This window comes from Trichoplusia ni, chromosome 26, assembly GCF_003590095.1.
Source record: "Trichoplusia ni isolate ovarian cell line Hi5 chromosome 26, tn1, whole genome shotgun sequence".
Taxonomy (NCBI): domain Eukaryota; kingdom Metazoa; phylum Arthropoda; class Insecta; order Lepidoptera; family Noctuidae; genus Trichoplusia; species Trichoplusia ni.
Window position 1 is genome coordinate 1,866,487 of NC_039503.1, and position 20,503 is coordinate 1,886,989.

Genomic DNA, 20,503 nt, shown 5'->3' on the forward strand with positions numbered 1-20,503 from the left:
TTATAGGTGGGTTAGTTATAACATATCTACATATACTTCTATACTAATATATAAAGCTGAAGAGTTTGTTTGTTTGAACGCGCTAATCTCAGGAACTACTGGTCCTAATTGAATTCTTTTTGTGTTGAATAGCCCATTCATCGAGGAAAGCTTTAGACTATAAACCATCACGTTGCGACTAATAGGAGCGAAGATACAATGGAAAATGTGAATAAAACGGGGCAAGTATAAATCATAACTTATATCTTCTACCCACGGGGACGAAGTCACGGGCAACAGCTAGTTTACTTATAATTTTGATTTACGTAGAGAGACAAAAGGTTCTAAAGACAACAATTAATAGATAACGCTAGACAGTTTTAAATTTTAAGAGATTAAACTTGGGACGCTAGGTCTAAGCAAAGTTTTTACATTCCACTCACTGCAATTTGATGAATTTACGAGTAATGTGTTTGCGGGACAAAATAATAAATAGGTATGTAGGTATACCATATTCTCATTAAACTACGGAAAAGACTTAAAAGTAAAAAAATCGTCTGCATTATTTCACCTACCTTTAGATTTAGATAGGTGTATGGTAAATATTATTATATCCCATTCTTCTCTAGTCTGACCTGTTCCATTGCACTTTCCAACTTTCCACTTCTCCCTCTCATACGCTTCTAAACTATAATCGTTTAGCAAAAGTCTAAACAACAAAACATGTTAATTACCTGCAGGTATATGTATAGGATCAGGCTTATAATATGGCGGCTGCAAGGGGGCGTAGGCAGGGTACATGGATGCCGTTGACGGGTAGCCTGTGTTCCACTCGCTGGCTCCAAGGATGTTGCCGCTCGTTTCTGAAATAGATAAATGAACGTTTATAAGAGAATTTGTAGGTTATAGTTGAATGAGATGGTAGGAAGGTAGGTATGTGTGGGTTGTTGGGGATAGCGGCGTATATCTTTTGGAAAAGTTTTGGTTGGCTCCTTTTATATTTTTTTTTTATCAAATGTTTGAATATTTTTTTACATTTAACTTAACACAAAACTGTAATTGCTATTTTATATAAAATTATGAAACGTTAAGTTACGTTAAGAGAAGCTTTTTTTTCAGCAATTTTGTGGATTCACTTTGAATTCTAAGAAGGATATTTGTATACACTGTGGTTTAGATAAGAATTTAGGGTGGAACAGAGACCAATATTTTAATGAGTAGGTATTTGATAGCAACTCTTGTCAATAACAAAAAAATGCAATAATAAATTTGAATTTGTCAGAAATTACCTATACAAAAAGAAAAAAGATCGGTTTTGATAAAAAGCGATTGTACTTTTATGTTAGAGCAAATTAACCGGCAAAGGGTATTTAAAAACAACAAAGGCGATGCTTTGATAAACCCGAGTAACAGCTACTTGAATAATAATTATAATCAAGTAAATGTTATGAATCACTTGCGATAGTTGACACTTTCATAAAAAAAAACGGTCAAGTGCGAGTCGAAGTTGCAAAATGCAGGCTCTAGCATAGCCATCTCTGTAAATGTAACAGTCTGAAGACAGACGGACAGAATATAGGATACGGATAGCTTAATAAATCAAGCAATTTAAAAGACTATTTAGTCTAACCTACCATTCTTAGCCAAAATGAGAGTAAAAATGATGATTAAATCTATATTTTTTTTACTTTATGACACTATTTGAACTTACTAAGGCGTCAATAAATTGATGTTGTAATTGTCATGTGTGTCACGTGTGCGGAACTAGACGTGACGACTTGGGATTGCCAGCTGATTCATACTGGATGTAATAACGAAAGTGAGGTCGCGTGCTAAACAATGCCGAATTTATAGAGTCAAGGTTCGTGTACCCTTACGGCCCACTTAGACGATGCGAGAAAACCATGCAAGTTGCAATACATTGTGCAGTAGTCCAGCTCGGATATATAGCGTGACATATGATCGCCAGTAATGTATTACAACGTGCATGATATTTCTCGCATCGTCTAAATGGACCCTTAGATGTATGGGGTCGATTTTAATGTTTTAACTTTTTTTACAATTTAGTCTGGATAATAGGTATAGAAATACTAATTGTCTAATACTATATCAATTACTACGAGATATCAATAATTTTCGGGGTGACAGTGGCAGCGGCGTAGTGTACTGCCTGGAAATAGATGTTTTCTTTGTCTTTTCGAACCCTCTACTTTAGACTGGCGACGTGACATTAAATAGGTACATTGTTTGTTTGTTTGGTCCGAAACTAGTCCGGCAATGGGGTGAGACAACGATAACCACTATTCCTAGTATCTTTTTTTTTTGCAAATTTGTCTCATTCTGTGTCTCAAATCCGACTCGCTCGTTTTTTTTAATTATCTGTTAACCTAGTGTTTTTGGTTTTATTTTACGTACCTTATGTACAACACTTTCGTAATGTCAATATTTAATTAAAGGAAACAAAAATATTGTGTCATAACAGGTTGTCAATTAGAAAGTTAAGTATTTTAGTTAGTATCTATGTTCGCAACTTTTATATCTCTAAAACAAATATATCGAGATTCGAGATGACGCTAAATGTTCAAATTTCGGGTCAACGAACGATTACGATGGAGATAAATAAGCCAAATTATTGCAACTAGCTAAAAATGATATGATATGATAATTAAAAATATAATTTATCTTTGCCCCTATGGGCTTTGCCTGCTTCACCTGCCTTTAGCTTGTAAGCAAGGAATGTAATTAATTACTCTAGCTGGTTTTCGATCAATCAAAATCAAATAGCTTTTGGATATTGGGCTTTTCTTACGATATGCTTCATAACATGAACTGACGAAGAAAATAATAAAAAAATACTTGGACAAATGCGCTAGTCTTGGAATTATTGGTTCAAAACTCTCAAAAAGTTGATACGAATATACTCTATTTGACAAGAAAGAATCTAGTCTTTCTAACAGATTACTACTAGTAACAACAAAAACATCGCCTCAGGTTCATCGCCTCATCTTTAACTAGTTCACTAATAAAAGGAGCAGATTGTTAATGACTGAACATTAAAAGTCCTATTTTTTTTTATATTGATTTTATCGAACGGACCTATTTATAACGAATATTTCTTAGGCCAGTCATATTAAAGAAACGCTATTAAGGAGAGCAGTAAATCCGTATACATTTTATAAGTTTCAAAATACATTCTCAGATTCAACCTGACACATGGTTATGACTAATTAAATCGAAATCCTGGTGAAAGTGCATTATTTGTAAATCTGTTTGACCTTGGCTTGATGCCAAATCTCCATACTGCGAAAACTTCGAGTGTTTCATACATTACATACAACTCATACATACTATAACCCATTGTCCCTTGTCCCTTGTTCTTTTACATGGATAGGTCACAGTGCCACATTAAGCGACGTATTGCGGGTTCGATCCCCGCGTAAGACTAGCATTTCTGTGATCCACTGAGGCGTGTTCTTAGTGTCTTTGTGCCTTTTAGTAGAATGTTTTTGAAATCAAGGACTAAATTCGTTTTTTTTTTATAATAAGGTAACCGTTTTGTGAGTTTGCACAAATACCATAAATATAAGGCAACTTTTCTTTTAAAATAAATAAGTTTAGTTTAAATTATAAACACTAAACACACACAAAATATATCAAAAGTTTATTTAAGTCAAAATTCCAAAACCCAACAATAAGCAAACAAAGCCACACCATAATAATAAATAAAAAGAAATAAATAAAAAGCTTGTACATCTTGTATACGGCTTCAACAATGATGCACAAGTCAAAGGGTGTTTCCAAAACGTGATTGTTTTACGTTATTAGTCGCTAACAGCACACGACCGACGACGTCGCGTCGCGTCGTCCTAAGAACGTATCACCACATTCACCACGCCTTAAACTTTTATTGCTGCTGTTGTTAAAAAGAGACGACGCTCTCCGCCATGTAGAGCGCTATCTCACTCCCACACTTACATATTACTTTAGGTTATGTTAGTAGGCCCCCTAACTCAGTACGCTATACTCAGTAACACTGATAAAACAAATCATTATTATGTTAATTCGTATTAGTTTTGTATGCGCATGAGTTGGTTATTGTACACGACTCGTGGCACGTACACCGTGTATTCAAATTCGCTTCGATTTTGGTGCTTTCGTAGAAGCTATTGTCGAATGGAATATGCGTCGATCGTATCTTGTTAAACGTTATTGTTTTCTTTTGGAATTTATTTTATTTGGTAATGATGACTATGAAACCAAGGCATCGGCACTTTGATGGTTTAGTAAAGTTCAATATGAATTACGCCTTCAATTTCGAAATACTTAAACGGATAATTAAGTTTTAATTTGATTAATTTACAGCAGCAGCTAATTTAATTGGCAGCTTATATTATCCTTCAGCTCATAAGCCCATTTTTCATCATTACTCTTAAGTGATCTTCCTCAATCTTACCAAAAAACTCAACCAACAAACAAACAACATTCAAGACACTAACAATTGATCTAAATACAACATAAGCCTACGGGAAAAAAGTAACATATTTATACGATAGTGATTATCACATTGTAAACCATGGCATTAATTAACAATTCAACTCTTTGGTCCCGCTAACCACAAGTGGCTAACATAGTAATTACATCGTTTGAATTGTTGTTCAAGTGTTTAGATTATGTCATATATTTTGGTTTTGGTCCAGTTTCCGTAAGGATATCTAATATACACGGTGATTTTTTAGTCGTCTTAAAAAAGGAGCCCAGTTCATGTAACAACATGCTGACTCCCTTAGTTTGTCGGGGAGAAACATCAAAAAGTTAACAATTTGACTAATATTATTTAGAATATAAGGTAATACAGCGAAGTTTACTAGTACCGAATCAAGAAAAAGTCATACAATATATAAAAATATACAGCTTTTTCAAAGCTATTTTATGCCTGTTGGTCTAGTGGTTAGTGACCCTGACTGCTATACCGGAGGTCGTGGGTTCGATTCCCAACCAGGACAAATGTTTGTGTGATGAGCACGATCATTTGTTCTGTGTCTGGGTGTAATTTATCTATAATATGTATGTATGTATTTAGAACTATATAAGTATGTTTATCAGTTGTCTAGTACTCATAACACAAGCTCTGCTTAATTTGAGACTAGATGGCGTTGTGTGAATATTGTCCAACATTATATTATATATTATATTATATTATGCCTATGTTATCTTTCTTCAGATAGAAGACTATTTGCGATCAGACAAAGAGTACCTAAATATGCATTTTTTTAAACCAGTTTCTTAGTTCCAAGCTTAGGAAAATTGCAATCTTGTTTGTCCTTTACGTAGGTAATTAACTAAAGTGATAAAATGACGTAAAGCGGTTATACCGGAATAAAATCCGGAACAATTATTACGACCATTGACAATTTTTTAATTGGTTACAAGTATTTAATAACAAATATGACTAATTTTTATTCGAAATGACTAATGACAGTTATTGAATATAAACTACTATTTATTTTTTCCAGTGATTAATTAAAATAAGAATGAAGCACTAAGTAAAGTTAACATCATGTGATGGTAAATTTGAAAATTCTTTTTGATCTAACAACAGATATGGTATAAAATGGAGTAGCTGTTGTGTATCTACATTTATGCAAGTATAAAATATAATTATTTTATTATCTGCAAAATCAATGAATCTATATCTATACTAATATATAAAGCTGAAGAGTTTGTTTGTTTGTTTGAACGCGCTAATCTCAGGAACTACTGGTTCAAATTGATTTTTTTTTTGTATTGAATAGACCATTTATCGAGGAAGGTTTTAGGCTATAAATCATCACGCTGCGGCTAATAGGAGCGAAGATACAATGGAAAATGTGGAAACAGGGTAGATATAAATCTTCTAACCACGTGGACGAAGTCGCGGGCAAAAACTAGTTTTAAATAAAGTAATTATTAACAGTAAAAGCTTTTGCACAAAATATGTTGTTTCTACATCCAGCATTACTGCAAAAGTTTACGCACTTGAAAGTCACAAGACTTCTTCAGAAATGGCACTTTCTCCAAGTCTCCCTGTCTCTCCTCGGACTTGGTGTATTCACTGTCCAAGTGAGGAGACAATTATAAAGTAAAGAGCATCTCTTGTAAAACATCAAGTGTCGTAAATACAGCTATAACTAAGTACGTGACGTGAGTTATTAAAAAAAAGTTCGTTTTAAAAAAGGTTATATTTCCACATGACAGTCCTTCAACTGCTTAAACAGCTGTCATTTACTTACGGGGGTTACTTCAAACCTTTAATAAAACCAGTTTAACAATTATTAACTCTTATAATCCCCTTAATTTTAAATATGAGTATTCTCACGTACACTCTAAGGAAAAAAAACATATTTGTTATTTCCATAGCATGTTCCCGCGTCACAATACATAATACTGCACTAACCGTATTATATACAGATTTAATAAAAACACATAAACTGGTATTATATTAATCATTTTACTTTACGTAAGTGATTTACGTCAATACAGTGACATCTGCGCCTGAGTCACGTCGTTCACGGCAAACGCCTTTAGTAATTAATTCACAGAAAATTGTATTGCGAGAAGGCAATGACCCATTTTCTATACACATTTTGTTGTGTTTAGGGTCCCGTAGTGTTATGGTTAAGAAGATTTATGGTTAGATATACTTTTGAATTACTTTATATGGTCTCTTCATATTTGAATAACAAGGCTGTAGATTTCGCAATAGATCTTATACATTTTGTCACTTTATCTAATTCATTAATAATATATTAATTATACCTTAGAGCGACATTTTTCTAGTACCGATTGTTAACGCCCGAGCTCCGCGCCCGCGCCCGCGCGGGGGGGGTGCCAGCCAGCGCGGCGCGGCGCGGCGCAGTTCTTTAGTTTCAACGCAATAAGTGTCAGATCAACGACGTGTCGCTTCATTCATTATCATTGTAACTAATTTCAATACATATCTATCTGCAACTCAACCGTGCCTCATTGAAGCGAACCCTTCTAACAAGTTCGAGCCGGATATGCTCTTTGCCGCCTTGGGAAGAAAAACATCGAGACGAGGCGCACAAAGGCGTATAAAACGTTGAAGAGGTCAAGCGGGACACGGGTTGCCGCGCGGCGCGTTTAGACAAAGGCGTGACTCATCTGCTACTGCACAATCAAGAAATAATCGCTGTGCTGTTATGCTGCCTATAACTCAGTAACTTTGAAGATTCACATTGAAAACTACCTAGAACAATTCCGTCGTCTGGATCGAGAAACCAGGATAAGGGGTTTGCAGTGTGGGATTTGTGAGTCCGTTCCAATCATTTAAAATTGCGCTATAAATTAGTACCTTCTCGTTACCTACTGGTTTAAATATTTCTACTCTTATTAACGAAAACATTTATCATAATTTCACATACGTACATAACTGTGTGCAGATTCATTATAAAGAATATTTCCCTTTTCTCAAATTTAACGTCATTTCCATAAATCATATTCCCAATCGTAAGCTAATTCTTTCTTACAGGGGTCTAATTTACTGTGTTGCGTCGGTTTGGACCAATGCAATGTAATCTATTATAAACTTCTAACGGTTTTTTTTCGAACATTCCAGCGGACCGAGGGCGGTCAAGGTCAGCGGCGCCGGCGCGCGGCCTACGTAACTCGCGACACTCGCGGTGTTAATTGTACCTACCCTCTCTGCTTCGCACGATTTCTGCCGCTGCTTGCCTGCAACTATTTTTTTCTTGCCTGCCATTTTAAACAATTTAAGTATTGCACATTTTTTCTTTCCATTTCACGATTTCAGTTATTATAATTTATAATCACTTCGCTTTCAGTTGGACAGTTTGAGACTGATTTGATTGCATTCATTTTCTTACACAATGGATCTTAAATCACTAAAGAAAACCAGGGCTAGCTATAAAGCAAAGCTTACTATATTCAAATCATACATTGAAACACTTTTGCCTAATAAAATTCTTAATAGCATTCAAGTTTTTGAAATAACAGCTCGCTTAAATAAAATATTAGATTTATACAGCGAGTTTGACTCTGTGCAGACGGATATTGAAGCTATTGTGGAAATTCCAGGTGATGAGCACAAGGAACGGGAAATATTTGAAACAAGCTACTTCGGCTGCGTAGCGGTCGCACAGGAGCTGCTGAGCGCTGCCTCTGCGGAGCAGGAGACCGGATCGGTGGCGAGTTCTGGTGCCAACGCTGGAAAGCCGGGTGGGCCAAACATTAAATTACCTACTATCAAATTGCCGATCTTTTCTGGACGCTATCAGGAGTGGCTAGAGTTTCACGACACTTACAAATCACTCATACACGATAACACATCTATACCCAAAATTCACAAATTTCATTATTTGCGAAATTCATTAAAGGATAATGCAGCGTTAATTATTAAATCATTGGAATTCTCTGCAGATAACTATGATGTTGCATGGGAGTTACTATGCGATCGATATCACAACGATCGAATTTTAGTTAACAATCATATACAGGAATTATTTAATATACAACCAGTAGTTGAGGAATCTTCAAGGGCATTAAGAAACACAATAGATTCAGTCAATAGAAACTTAAGGGCTTTAAAAACATTAAAGTTACCTACCGAACACTGGGACATGATTATTATACACATGGTGACTAGTAAGTTAGACTCATCTACAATACAGGACTGGGAAAAGGAACGTAATAATATTACGCACCTACCCACTTTAAATGATTTCAATACATTTTTAAAGAATCGTGCTGACATACTAGAAACCGTGGAAGAATCATCAGCGCATAAAAAACAGCAACAGACACAACGTAGACACAGCGATATCACTCACAACCGTCCTAAGACATTCCTAGTTAGTCAAACACAAAAACAAGCACAATTTAAATGTCCTGTTTGCAAGGGTAATCACACTATTTACCAATGTACGAAGTTCAAATCAATGCCGATTGAGACGCGTATTGAACGAGTCAAACAATTAAATTTATGCACAAACTGTTTGCGTTCAGGACATGATGAGCAGCGTTGTAGGCTTAATTCCTGCAGGCTGTGCACACAGCGTCATAACACAATGTTACACAATAATATGACGTTTCCCAATGCAACAACTTCATCAGAAGGTTGTGTCGTTTTACCCACTGTGCAGGAACAGAAACAAACACCATCAAGTAGTGTCACACTCTCATCTATACATCACTGTCAAGTACTCTTATCTACTGCTGTGATTAACATACAAGATTTGCATGGTCACACACACAAGGTTCGTGCACTGCTCGACAATGGAAGCACATCTAGTTTCATCACAGAAACATTGCTAATTAAATTAGGGATACCCAGTTATTCCACTTCTCTGTTAGTGCAAGGATTGAACAATCAGTCCTCACAAATTACAAAAAGATGTGACGTCACAATATCGTCACTCTCACACAGTGGTTATACAACTGATGTCAATTGTTTCGTTGTACCACATATCACCCAGTTGATACCTACATCACAAATTAATTGCAATTCTTTTTCCATTCCCCCTCGCATTCACCTCGCGGATCCAAGTTTCTCAACACCGTCAGAGGTGCAGATGTTGCTAGGGGCGGACATCTTTTGGGATGTCCTTCTAAACAATCATATTGCTCTTGGTAAGAACAAGCCAACTTTGATTGAAACAACATTAGGGTGGCTCGTCACAGGCTCAATACAATCTTATAAAACTACACATAACACAAATCAATCACATACAGTCCATTGCCATTTTTCAAACACTAATGAAATTGAAAGGAATTTAGACAAGTTTTTTGAACTAGAATCAGTTCCCTCTACTCAACAAATCCACACAAAGGGTGAGAGTGAGTGTGAACAAATTTTTAAACAGACGACAAAGCGCCACCCAGATGGCAAATTCATTGTCACAATACCATTCAAGGAATCACCTGAATCCTTAGGCGATTCCAAACAGCAAGCTCTAATACGTTTTAAAGCTTTGGAACGTAAATTTAAAAGAAACCCTGAGTTCAAAGAAAAATATACACAGTTTCTTTATGAATATTTAACTCTAGGTCACATGTCAGAAAACACAACTACACACAGCGATAACATTTCATATTTTATGCCACACCACGGTGTGCTGCGAGAAGATAGTTCCACTACAAAGTTACGCACCGTCTTTGACTGTTCAGCTATGACAAGCACGGGCAAGTCACTGAACGACATTCAGCACATTGGGCCAACTGTACAGGATGATTTACTTACTATATTAATTCGATTTCGACAGTATAAGTTTGTAGTAACATCAGACATAGAAAAAATGTACAGACAAGTCTATGTAAACAATAGTCAACGATGTTTACAACAAATATTTTGGCGATCAGACACTAGCCAACCAATCAAACAATACAAGTTGAATACTGTCACATACGGGATGGCATCAGCACCGTATCTAGCAACTAGATGTCTAGTCCAGTTGGGCCAAGAATGCACTGACAAAGACGTGCGTGAATCAATTTTACACGACTTTTACGTAGACGATTATATTTCTGGTCATGAAGATGAAAACACATTAATACAAAGATGTAAAAGCGTCATTCAGGTGTTAGAGGGCGCTCATTTCCATTTACGTAAATGGCGGTCTAATAAACCGTCTATCGTTGATGATATTACCATCAGTGAAACCAACAAACCAGATGATGTATCAAACCTAAACAAGGTTGATCATGCAAAAACATTAGGCTTACTGTGGACCTGTACAAAGGATACATTATTATTCTCAGTAAATAATATTTCAAAACCCAAAACCATAAACAAACGCACAATTCTATCCACTATTGCTCAAGTGTTCGATCCACTTGGTTTAATTAATCCTTGCATGTTACAGGCAAAACTTATACTGCAAACACTGTGGGCTAAAAATATTACATGGGATGACCAGTTACCTGCAGAAGCTGAGTCACAATGGCATGATTTTATTGAACACTTACCCGAAATTACTAAAATTGAGATTCCTCGTAGAGTATTGGGTGATTCATACATAAAGGTCGAATTACACGCATTTTCCGATGCTTCCATTAAGGCCTTTTCAGCCTGTGTATATGTACGTACAGTTTCCGACACTGGAAATGTACAAGTACGACTGCTACTTTCAAGGAGCAGGGTGGCGCCACTAAAACATAAGCTCACTGTGCCCAGGTTAGAGCTGTGCGGCGCCCTTTTAGCTACAAGATTAATGGATAAGGTAGTAAATTCATTACGGTTGAAATTTGACTCTAAATTTTATTGGTGTGACTCAACTATTGTGCTAAGCTGGATAAAAACATGCAAATTAAATTTAAAACAATTTGTTTACAATAGAATTAATGAGATTACTAATAATTCTGATCCTAATTCATGGAACTATATTCCCACAGAAATGAACCCGGCTGACATAGGTTCGCGCGGGCTCAACGCGTCACAATTACAATCTTCACTTTTGTGGTGGGGAGGTCCCCACTTCCTACACCAAACAGACATGCAGTTGCCTACACAACCACAAAATATAAACATTAGTACTTTGCCGGAAATTAAACATCAATGTCATTTGTCAACAGATGAATCACATTGTGACAATGTTAACTACTTCATGAAATTTTCTGATTTCAGTAAATTACAACGAACCGTAGCGTACGTTAAAAGATTTATCTTTAACTGTCAACATACTAGTAATAAAATGACAGGTCCATTGACCGTCAAAGAGCTCAATTCTGCTTTGGAAGTATTATGCAAACAAGTACAAAGTGATTCATATTGTAAACAATACTTACAGTTGCTTCAGAAACGCCCATTGTCTCCTAAAGACAAACTTTTAAAATTAAATCCATTTATTGACCACGTAGGTGTCATAAGAGTAGGAGGTAGATTATCAAACTCACACTACGACTATAACACAAAGCATCCGATTTTACTCGACGCATCACATCACATAACAAAAATATTAGTTGCACACTATCACAAAATTCCTTTACATGCTGGACCACAGCTGTTGTTATCAACATTACGTCATAAATACTGGATAGTCAATGGTCGTAATCTTTGTAGAAAAACAACTCGGAATTGCATATCTTGCCTCAGATTTGCAGGAAAAACTTACCAGCCTATCATGGGCAATCTACCTATACAAAGATTGCAAGCAGATTATCCTTTCACTAATACAGCTGTAGATTATGCTGGTCCTATCATGATGGCGAGCAGAAAGGGTCGTGGCTGTCAGTTAAAGAAAGCATACATAGCTGTTTTTGTTTGTCTAGCAGTAAGGGCAGTGCATATAGAACTCGTGACCGATTTGAGTTCTGAAGGCTTCATTGCAGCCTTAAATCGGTTTGTTGCTCGCAGAGGTAAGCCAGCGATAATATATTCAGATAATGGGACTAATTTCGTGGGCGCTTGCAACGAAATAGCTAAGTTTCTACGAAATCAATCTAACGATGTTACTTCATATGCTTCTGAAAATGAAATCAGTTCAAATTTAGTCCGGCCTACAGCCCACATTTTAATGGCGTAGCAGAAGGGTCGGTTAAGTCAATTAAAAAACATTTAAATCACATATTATCAATGGCTCATTTAGATTACGAAGAAATGAACACTGTATTGGTTCAAATTGAGGCAATTCTGAATTCTAGACCTCTCACTCCAATTTCATCTGATCCATCAGATTTAGTTCCACTCACGCCAGCGCATTTTTTGATTGGGCGGACATTAACTATGCTGCCTGCTCCCCAGGTCGAGAAGGCTCCACTTCATACGCTCTCCAGATACAAACGGCTACAATCTTTAAAAACACATTTCTGGAATCGATATTACAAGGAGTACGTTTCAGATTTGCAGATCCGAAACAAATGGCGTACAGACAAAGGACAACCACATCCAGGAGATATGGTCGTCATCAAAGACGACCGACTGCCGCCCAACAGATGGCTGCTGGGCCGTGTCACCACAGTCTACCCTGGCACTGACGGTGTCAACCGGGTGGCAGACGTAGCAACTACTTCAGGAACTCTACGCAGAGCTTGGAACAGACTCTGCCCACTACCAATGAACTTGGACCAGGATGCTGCTCCTGCTCCAAGGGGGCCAGCTTGTTAACGCCCGAGCTCCGCGCCCGCGCCCGCGCGGGGGGGGGTGCCAGCCAGCGCGGCGCGGCGCGGCGCAGTTCTTTAGTTTCAACGCAATAAGTGTCAGATCAACGACGTGTCGCTTCATTCATTATCATTGTAACTAATTTCAATACATATCTATCTGCAACTCAACCGTGCCTCATTGAAGCGAACCCTTCTAACACCGATAGTTTTTTACATTAGCAATTCGTAAAAGCAAATAATTAATGATTACTATTAAAAAAAGAGCGGGGCAAGTGCCAGTCTTATTCGCGACAGTTCAATTCTGTGTATATTGTACCTGTAATACATGATTCGGATCAAACTTCACTGCAATACGCACAACTTAGTAAGGTAGTGAAAGGTAGGTTGCCAGTCTGCTTTGAAACGAGTAAATGTTTCTTTTGTCATTTTTACTGCACAATATGTATGAATAATTCTTTTTCTTTGCTAAATTGAGATTTGAAAGTAAATGCGCGATGCATGTCTTCTTTTGGTAAAATGATAAAATATTACATGTTGCTGTAATTATTTAAATGCTTATATGCAACTCTGGCAAGTTAAAGTACATTTTCGGTACTATTAAAAAAATCCTTCTTATTTGAAAACTTCATTTACTATTAATGATTAATATCACCTTGGTCTAAAACGGCAATAACATAACACACGTTTTAGGACCACGTAAGCCCAAAGGCTTTGCTATATCGATCTTACTGGCCTATATTATGCAATCTCAAATATTCGCTCGGCCTATCCTTTCCGGCGCACGACTCATTCTGAGTCTAAGTAATATTTATGAGATAAATCCGCCTTATACGGTATGTGATAAAATAATCGGTATTCCCAAGACTCGAAGGTAGCGATAGCCTTGAGCCTGGAAAGATACTAGGAGTGTGTTTTGCATAAAATTGCAAGACATACAACGTCACTAAATAGACGCTTACCTTATTAAAAAGAACAGAACAGTTCTTTTGTTGTGCAAGAAAAATATGATTTTATTAAAACAGTTAGTATCATCCGTAATATAAACCGGTCAAGTGAAGTTGGATACGCGAAAAGAGGGTTTCCGTGCATGTTTTGGGTACCGTCCTTAAATTTGTGACCGTTATATCTATATTTTCAGTATTTGTTGGTATAGCAGCAGCAGAAATACAAAATCTGTCGGACAGAGGAGACTCAGTAATAAAGTTTCATTTATACCAATTGGGAGAGGAATTCTAAAAACAAAAAAATCTTCTCACGCAAACCTTGATCAGCTGATGAAAGTTTTGTTTTTAAAAAGGACAATTTCCTTTCTTAAAATCAGAAAAGGCTTTCTTGTTTATTTTAACGTAAAGAAGTAATTTCAAAAATAAAAACTTGTAGTATATTGTGATAAACAAACAAAAGATCGCCGTTTCAAATCTACGTCAATAAAGTTAGCACATATATTCTAATAGTAAATAGATAGTGTTTTGTTATGAGTTCGTGACGTTTCTTAGACGTCTTGGGTTATTGATCAGGAGATACAGTTAAATATATGTGTACCTGTAGGCTTATGGCCTTATGTCTCTTACGCATAACATAGAATATGGAGCAATTAGAGTATTACGATCGTCAATTACTTCATTCACCTTATATAAACAAAATGCCCATATAAAAGATCAGAAAGAGAGAGGTTGAGGTTAGAAATAAAATGTAATCAGGTTTCGACATAGGTATCGATACTCCTAACTTAACCAAAGCCCAATTAGTTAGAAAACGTACGCCCTCGTGAAAATACATCACTTATAACAAGCAGCGTAAATGCAATAATTACAGGGAAAGCAGTTTATTAATCCAAAGTGTATTCGATAATGATTTTCCCTAGTCGATGCCACTCGCACGCGGCAAGCCCGCACTGTACGAATCCACTTCATTTTGTGGTGCAAACGTTCACCGTTCCTAATTTTGCGCGCTCGGACATGAAATTAAAATCGGTTTAATGTATAAATGTGATATGCACTTAATTAATATTTAATTAGGTGTCTAAATAAAAGCGCTCTGTGTTGGCCGCTGCGGTTCCGATAGTGTTGTCATGTAAAATTATGTTCTGTTTAACAGTTTTGTCGTTGGATTTGAATCGTTTTATATATGCTTGTTTTGGGAATGAAACTGTCAAAGCTTCATTTAATGTTTTTGAGTATTAATTTTTTATGTTAAATACTTAAATATTCTTTTTGCCGTTCATAAGTTGTTAGCCCAGAAAGATTTTTCTCAAAATATATTAACGGAGTGTATATCGCGATAGTTATGAAAGCTAGCTGTTAACACAGGCAGGACAGGGCGTCTAGGCCTGCCGGTGACGTGGGATAATTACCGGGCGTCCCCCTGCGCCCCTTCACCCCCCCTGGACCCCCCCACCGCGAGGTCCACGGTAATGTCACATTAACACCCGTACCTCGGGTGTCCGCGTGGAAACTGTCAAAACATCGCGCCCCGACTGTTTAACGAATATGAAATAAATGAAAATACCGATTAAAATTGTTATTTGCAACGAAAATCAAAATTGTGGATGTTTGAATGTGCTGTTGCTGAAATTGGAGTTTTGGATTTATAATTGTTAGAAGGATTAAGATTTAAACGTTAGTGCGGTTTAAATAACTAGATGTTTAAAAAGATAACATAAAATGGCGAGAAACTTATGATAAGTCTTATTTAGAATATGTTGTCACTGTTATAAACTGTCAGCAAACATGCACACCTTAAAGTTATTAAAAAAAATAGACTCTTCTGTTTCAGAAATCATTGCAAAAATAGATGGGGGAGAGAATAAGAAGGGAAAAGTTAAAAGTAAGACCCCTGCTCTATTAAGAAGAATAGACATAGAAGGGCCCAAGGCAGCTACAAAACTATTGTAAGTTGTGAGTATTCGAATAAGTTTGGACACTTGCACCCAATTGTTTTATTATTTTAATCCCACGAAAGTTCACCAAATTAGTAATTAGCTTTTTAAGGCATTATTTTATCGATATAATTATTGTGTTCAGAAAAATGATATAAACCCACTTATACGGTAAATTTTTATTAATAAAAAGACATTGGTACAGAAAAGTGCATTTTGTTAACAGGCAACTTAATTTCTACTACTAAATCAGTATTTCCGCCATTTTTTTTATCTTTATCCTTGTTCCGGCAATTAATAATTTCTAGTAAATGTATGCTGATCCGACGAACTTAGCTCTGCTGGGCTGATTTATGAACTTAAACCATCCAAGGCACAATCCAAACTTTTAGACGATTTCGAGGAGGTTAGTCACACACACTCGTATAATTGAATTAGGTATAGGTAATAAAGATGGTTTTATAGAAATATGAGATCAAAAATGTTCCACTGCTATGCTAGGAAAGGTTTGAGCATTGGTCATCACGTAGCTTACTGCGCTTTGTGCGATTTGTGATTCCAATATGTGGAAACCTAGTTTCCGATGATGTTATGCTTTAAAGTTTTTCAGTGGTCTCTTAGAATGTTAGGATTGAAGTAAAATGTGTGACAAAATAAGTAGTTAAAACGCAGTTTCTAACTTGAATAATTAACCGTAATATATAGCTATGCACTCACGAATTGACTTATTAGTATAACATTTTCTAAAGTAGGACAGTAATTTCCGAGATTATTCCAACTACGTCACAAAGACACACCGCTACAACATTAATCGAAATCAGTCCAGCCGTTTAAGCGTGAAGAAGTAAAAACACACATAAACACAAACATACTCACATTCTTTCGCAATTACAACAATATTACACATATATTTTTAGCTATCATTAGGCTATTGAATAGTTGATACATACACAGTCACCGTCGTATGCAAACACGGCTGTTCGCCAATCAAGGGCGTTGATTAGGTAGGGGGTGTAATTAGGCTCCTTTGATCGTGCCGCACTTGTTCTTGTTACACGTGACGTCTAATCGATGTGTTGTTATGCTAAGTAATCTCGATATTGTTTGGGTAACATATGTTGGAGGTATAAGATATGATAAAATTGGGCACACTCCCAGCCGGCAGCGATGCCGATGAATTTTTTGATGCTTTAATTTAATATTTTTTTGTTTTTTAACTTGTCAATATTTAACTCTGTAAAATTATAAATAAAGAAAATTAGTACATTATAAAATCGTTTTAGAAGAATGGAAAGGTTAGCATAGTGTACGAAAGTAATTTTTACATTTTTCGTTTCAGCAGTAACCACAGACTAAATAACTCTAGTAAAATTCTGTAAAGAAACCATCAACATAGCCCGATAGGGCCAAAATGCTCCAAAACTTATGTATATCCTTATATACCTACCACCTAAGTTCACATTGTAGAATCCAATAAACGTAATGAGTATTCAAAATGAGTAAAAAAATCATCATCAAAACTTTGTTAACAAAATAAAATATACACTAGAGTCCACTTAGACTCTACAATATTTGTTAACCCACCAAACTAGATACACCTAATACACCTATTATTATAATACGCTCGACTCCATCGTTAAGAAACCCCTACAAGGATCAAAAATAAAACAACGCTTGCATACTTGGTTGAAGCTTTATAAATCTTATTATACTCTCATAAGAATTTTCTCACCCCTCGGCCGGAGTCGTGTTTTGTTTTTGTTGGTGATCACTTACATTGCAAGTCGGCGTAATTCGATACATCCTGTGCTTGACGGGCAACGAACAAGCAAAGGGTCTAACAACGTATTCCCGTACTACCTAAAATGTATCTTGTGTTGTCTTGTTTACCCTAATACTTACATGACTTGTAGAGTTTTTATATTATGGAGATTAAGGATTGGTAAGACCGTTTTTAATGTTCCGTAACCAAAGGGTAGCACTCTTACTGACGCTCCGCTGTTCGTCCGTCACTAGGCTGTAGCTTATGAACAGTGATAGCTAGACCGGTGAAATGTTTTCCTTCTGTAGCTATAGTAGCAACTATTAAAAAAAGAAAAAGACGTTACGGTCATCAATTTGTTGGTCACATGAATCTTTATCCTATTTGTTCGAAACCGTCTGTGCTGCGAATCCGACTCGCTTTTTATTTTTATATGAATAAAGTACCTTAAACTAGTCCTTTTTCATGATATAAGTTTGTTCTTCACCAGTGCAACTGTAGGCTTTGTTATGTTTGTAAATAAATATATCCTACTCGCCTTGTCGTTGGCATGACCGCAGTTAGGGTGTGCTAGACGTGTAAGCTAGTCCAAAACATTTACTGGGAAAGTACTTGCTAAACAAATAAACTTTATATTTTCTACAATAAGGAAGAAGGCTTTAAAATAAATATCTTAAAATAAATTTAAGACTAGCCACGACTTTGTACAATTTTGGTAGGAAAATAATTTAAAGGGAATCGTATTACGGAAGTTTTTAGTCAGATTCTTAACAAGGAAATGTTCTGCCTGTACAATAACAATTTGGGAATTCCGTTTCCACTATTAAAATTATCAGAATTGAGTAAAAAACATTAAGAAACAAGAAAAAAAATTCCTTACAAAATTAAAAGAAAATTCGACACTCCAAACTACCTTTCACATTTTCACCTAGAATAGTGTTCAAATGTAGCACTTACACACACATCCGTAACAATCCCTTCAACCGATCATAGAGAACGAAAATGCCAACGGTATTGACAATAATTATTATCCGGGCAACGGATATCCGGTCTAAACTTACGTCGGGCAGCCGGGCTCCGGATGTCCGGCTTCATTTATTCATCTTACACAAACAGTATTTCTTGTGTAGCGGTTGAAAATGGCCGTTCATGTTCAATTTTCCGTGTCCGAACTGAAGGCATTGACTGACGCATGCGTTTATTCGCTTTGAAGTATTGTGAAGAGATTTATTTGAATTTGTTTTACCGTCGTAAAACAATTTTCATCAAATGTTATCTATCATCGATAGTTTTTTATTTTAAATATATCTAAACTCTACCCTACTAACTCTTGCTCTATTCCCCAAAATTGACAAAATAGGTTTTCTTATTTATATCTTCTATACAGAATATTTTTCTAAGGTATTATCTTCAGGTCGTAAGTAAATCAGCACGTTAATGAGGCGTGATCGATAATGTAGTACATAGCTACTGCACGACACAGCTATGTAATACTTTATATGTGTGCTAAGGGCGCTTCTTATATTTATAGAATTGCAAAATGTAGAGTCGACGAAGTTATATTTGTTTCCGACATGTTTAATAGATATGGCAATTGTTCATATGTTTTTCGTTAAATAGGCTTCTTTTGCGAGTGCCTACAATACTGGCCTACGCAATTTGTTTTTTTTAAGAATTTGAAATTAAGTTGTATAACCATTCTATTTGATACCTACATCTCTGTCAAAGACACAAGAAATAACTGTCGTTGATTGAACTCAAATCTAAAATTATCAAATTTGCGAAGTATAACAAAAAATAATAATAAGAGAAATATATTATGTTATAGTAAAAACAGAATGTAAATAAGTACAAACGGTAACATTGTTCGGTTGAATGCGTTCGATTCTTAAGACACGTCCACTGCGGGTAGTGTAAGTTGCTGAGATTAGACGTGTGGCCACGAAACTAGAGCTTTCTTTGTTCAATAATTATAATTTATTTCATTTTGTAAATCGAATTTGTTTTGTTTTTTCTAATATGGTTTCTTCCTTTTTTATTGTGGTCGGTTTTTTGGTCAGTAGTCTAGAACTTCTTAGAATTATTGTCCTTGTCATTTAGGGAATTTTTGTGTTAAGAAAAACCGTATCTCTTGTGTTCTCTTTTATATATATAAAATTGGACATAGACGGTAACCTCATATGATGTCTTTTATTGATATTACGCTCAATATGCTGAATATAACATAACTTACGAAGAATCTCAGAAATACTAACACGGCAAGCTTTTCGTGGTTTGATGCATTTTACATCCATTTTCCGCTTTCTCGCCCGCTGTTGTCTTGGCTCTACCGAAGGTATTGTTACACGGAATGGATCCGGCCGATTGACGATCGTTGATACAGCCGGCCGATTGCGTAACATTATCCCGCGTACACGCGATACGCAGGCTAGCGTTACCTATCTCGCACACACACTCGTATGTACTCACCTCGTGGCGCGACCGGCGCGAGCGCACACCACGCACACACCTACCACCTACACATATCTACAGTGATATACTAACGACAGATTGTTACTTGTGAAACTTCACATAAAGCTCTACCATAAAAATAATACCCAATCATTGGACCGACATTACCCACATTACTTTCCACTAACTTCATTCTACTAAATGTATCTAATCAAACCGATGTACGAAAGCAGAATTACACCAAAGTTAGCAGTTTCTACGCGGCTGCTCCGCTAGTGTGCTGTAAGCTTTGAGCATTGCCCGTGCTCTTTCAGTGAGAT

General features: G+C 36.3%; 2 protein-coding genes across 7 annotated transcripts in view; one reads left to right on the plus strand and one right to left on the minus strand.

Moving 5' to 3' along the window:
* Positions 1 to 20,503, minus strand: part of LOC113505439 (runt-related transcription factor 3-like) — a 51,548-nt gene that overhangs the window by 2,153 nt on the left and 28,892 nt on the right. For both annotated transcript variants that reach the window (XM_026888114.1, XM_026888115.1), the window contains exon 5: positions 714 to 842. In XM_026888114.1, coding sequence (XP_026743915.1) covers positions 714 to 842 — 129 coding nt within the window. The remainder of the gene's footprint in view (positions 1 to 713; positions 843 to 20,503) is intronic.
* LOC113505437 lies at positions 6,824 to 13,255 on the plus strand. Of its 5 annotated transcripts, XM_026888112.1 has the most exons (3): positions 6,824 to 7,290; positions 7,595 to 7,667; positions 8,074 to 12,922. In XM_026888112.1, the coding sequence occupies exon 3, from the start codon at positions 8,616 to 8,618 to the stop codon at positions 12,513 to 12,515; it is 3,900 nt and encodes a 1,299-aa protein (XP_026743913.1). In that variant the 5' UTR covers positions 6,824 to 7,290; positions 7,595 to 7,667; positions 8,074 to 8,615; the 3' UTR covers positions 12,516 to 12,922. The 5 variants fall into 5 exon arrangements, with proteins under 5 accessions (XP_026743913.1, XP_026743914.1, XP_026743910.1 ...); XM_026888113.1 differs by having other exon boundaries at positions 6,825 to 8,214; positions 12,831 to 13,255; XM_026888109.1 differs by having other exon boundaries at positions 6,825 to 7,290; positions 7,595 to 12,922.

What these genes read in the sequence shown, in the direction of transcription:
- LOC113505437 (XM_026888109.1), top strand. Translation starts at nt 7,866, where the DNA reads ATGGATCTTAAATCACTAAAGAAAACCAGGGCTAGCTATAAAGCAAAG.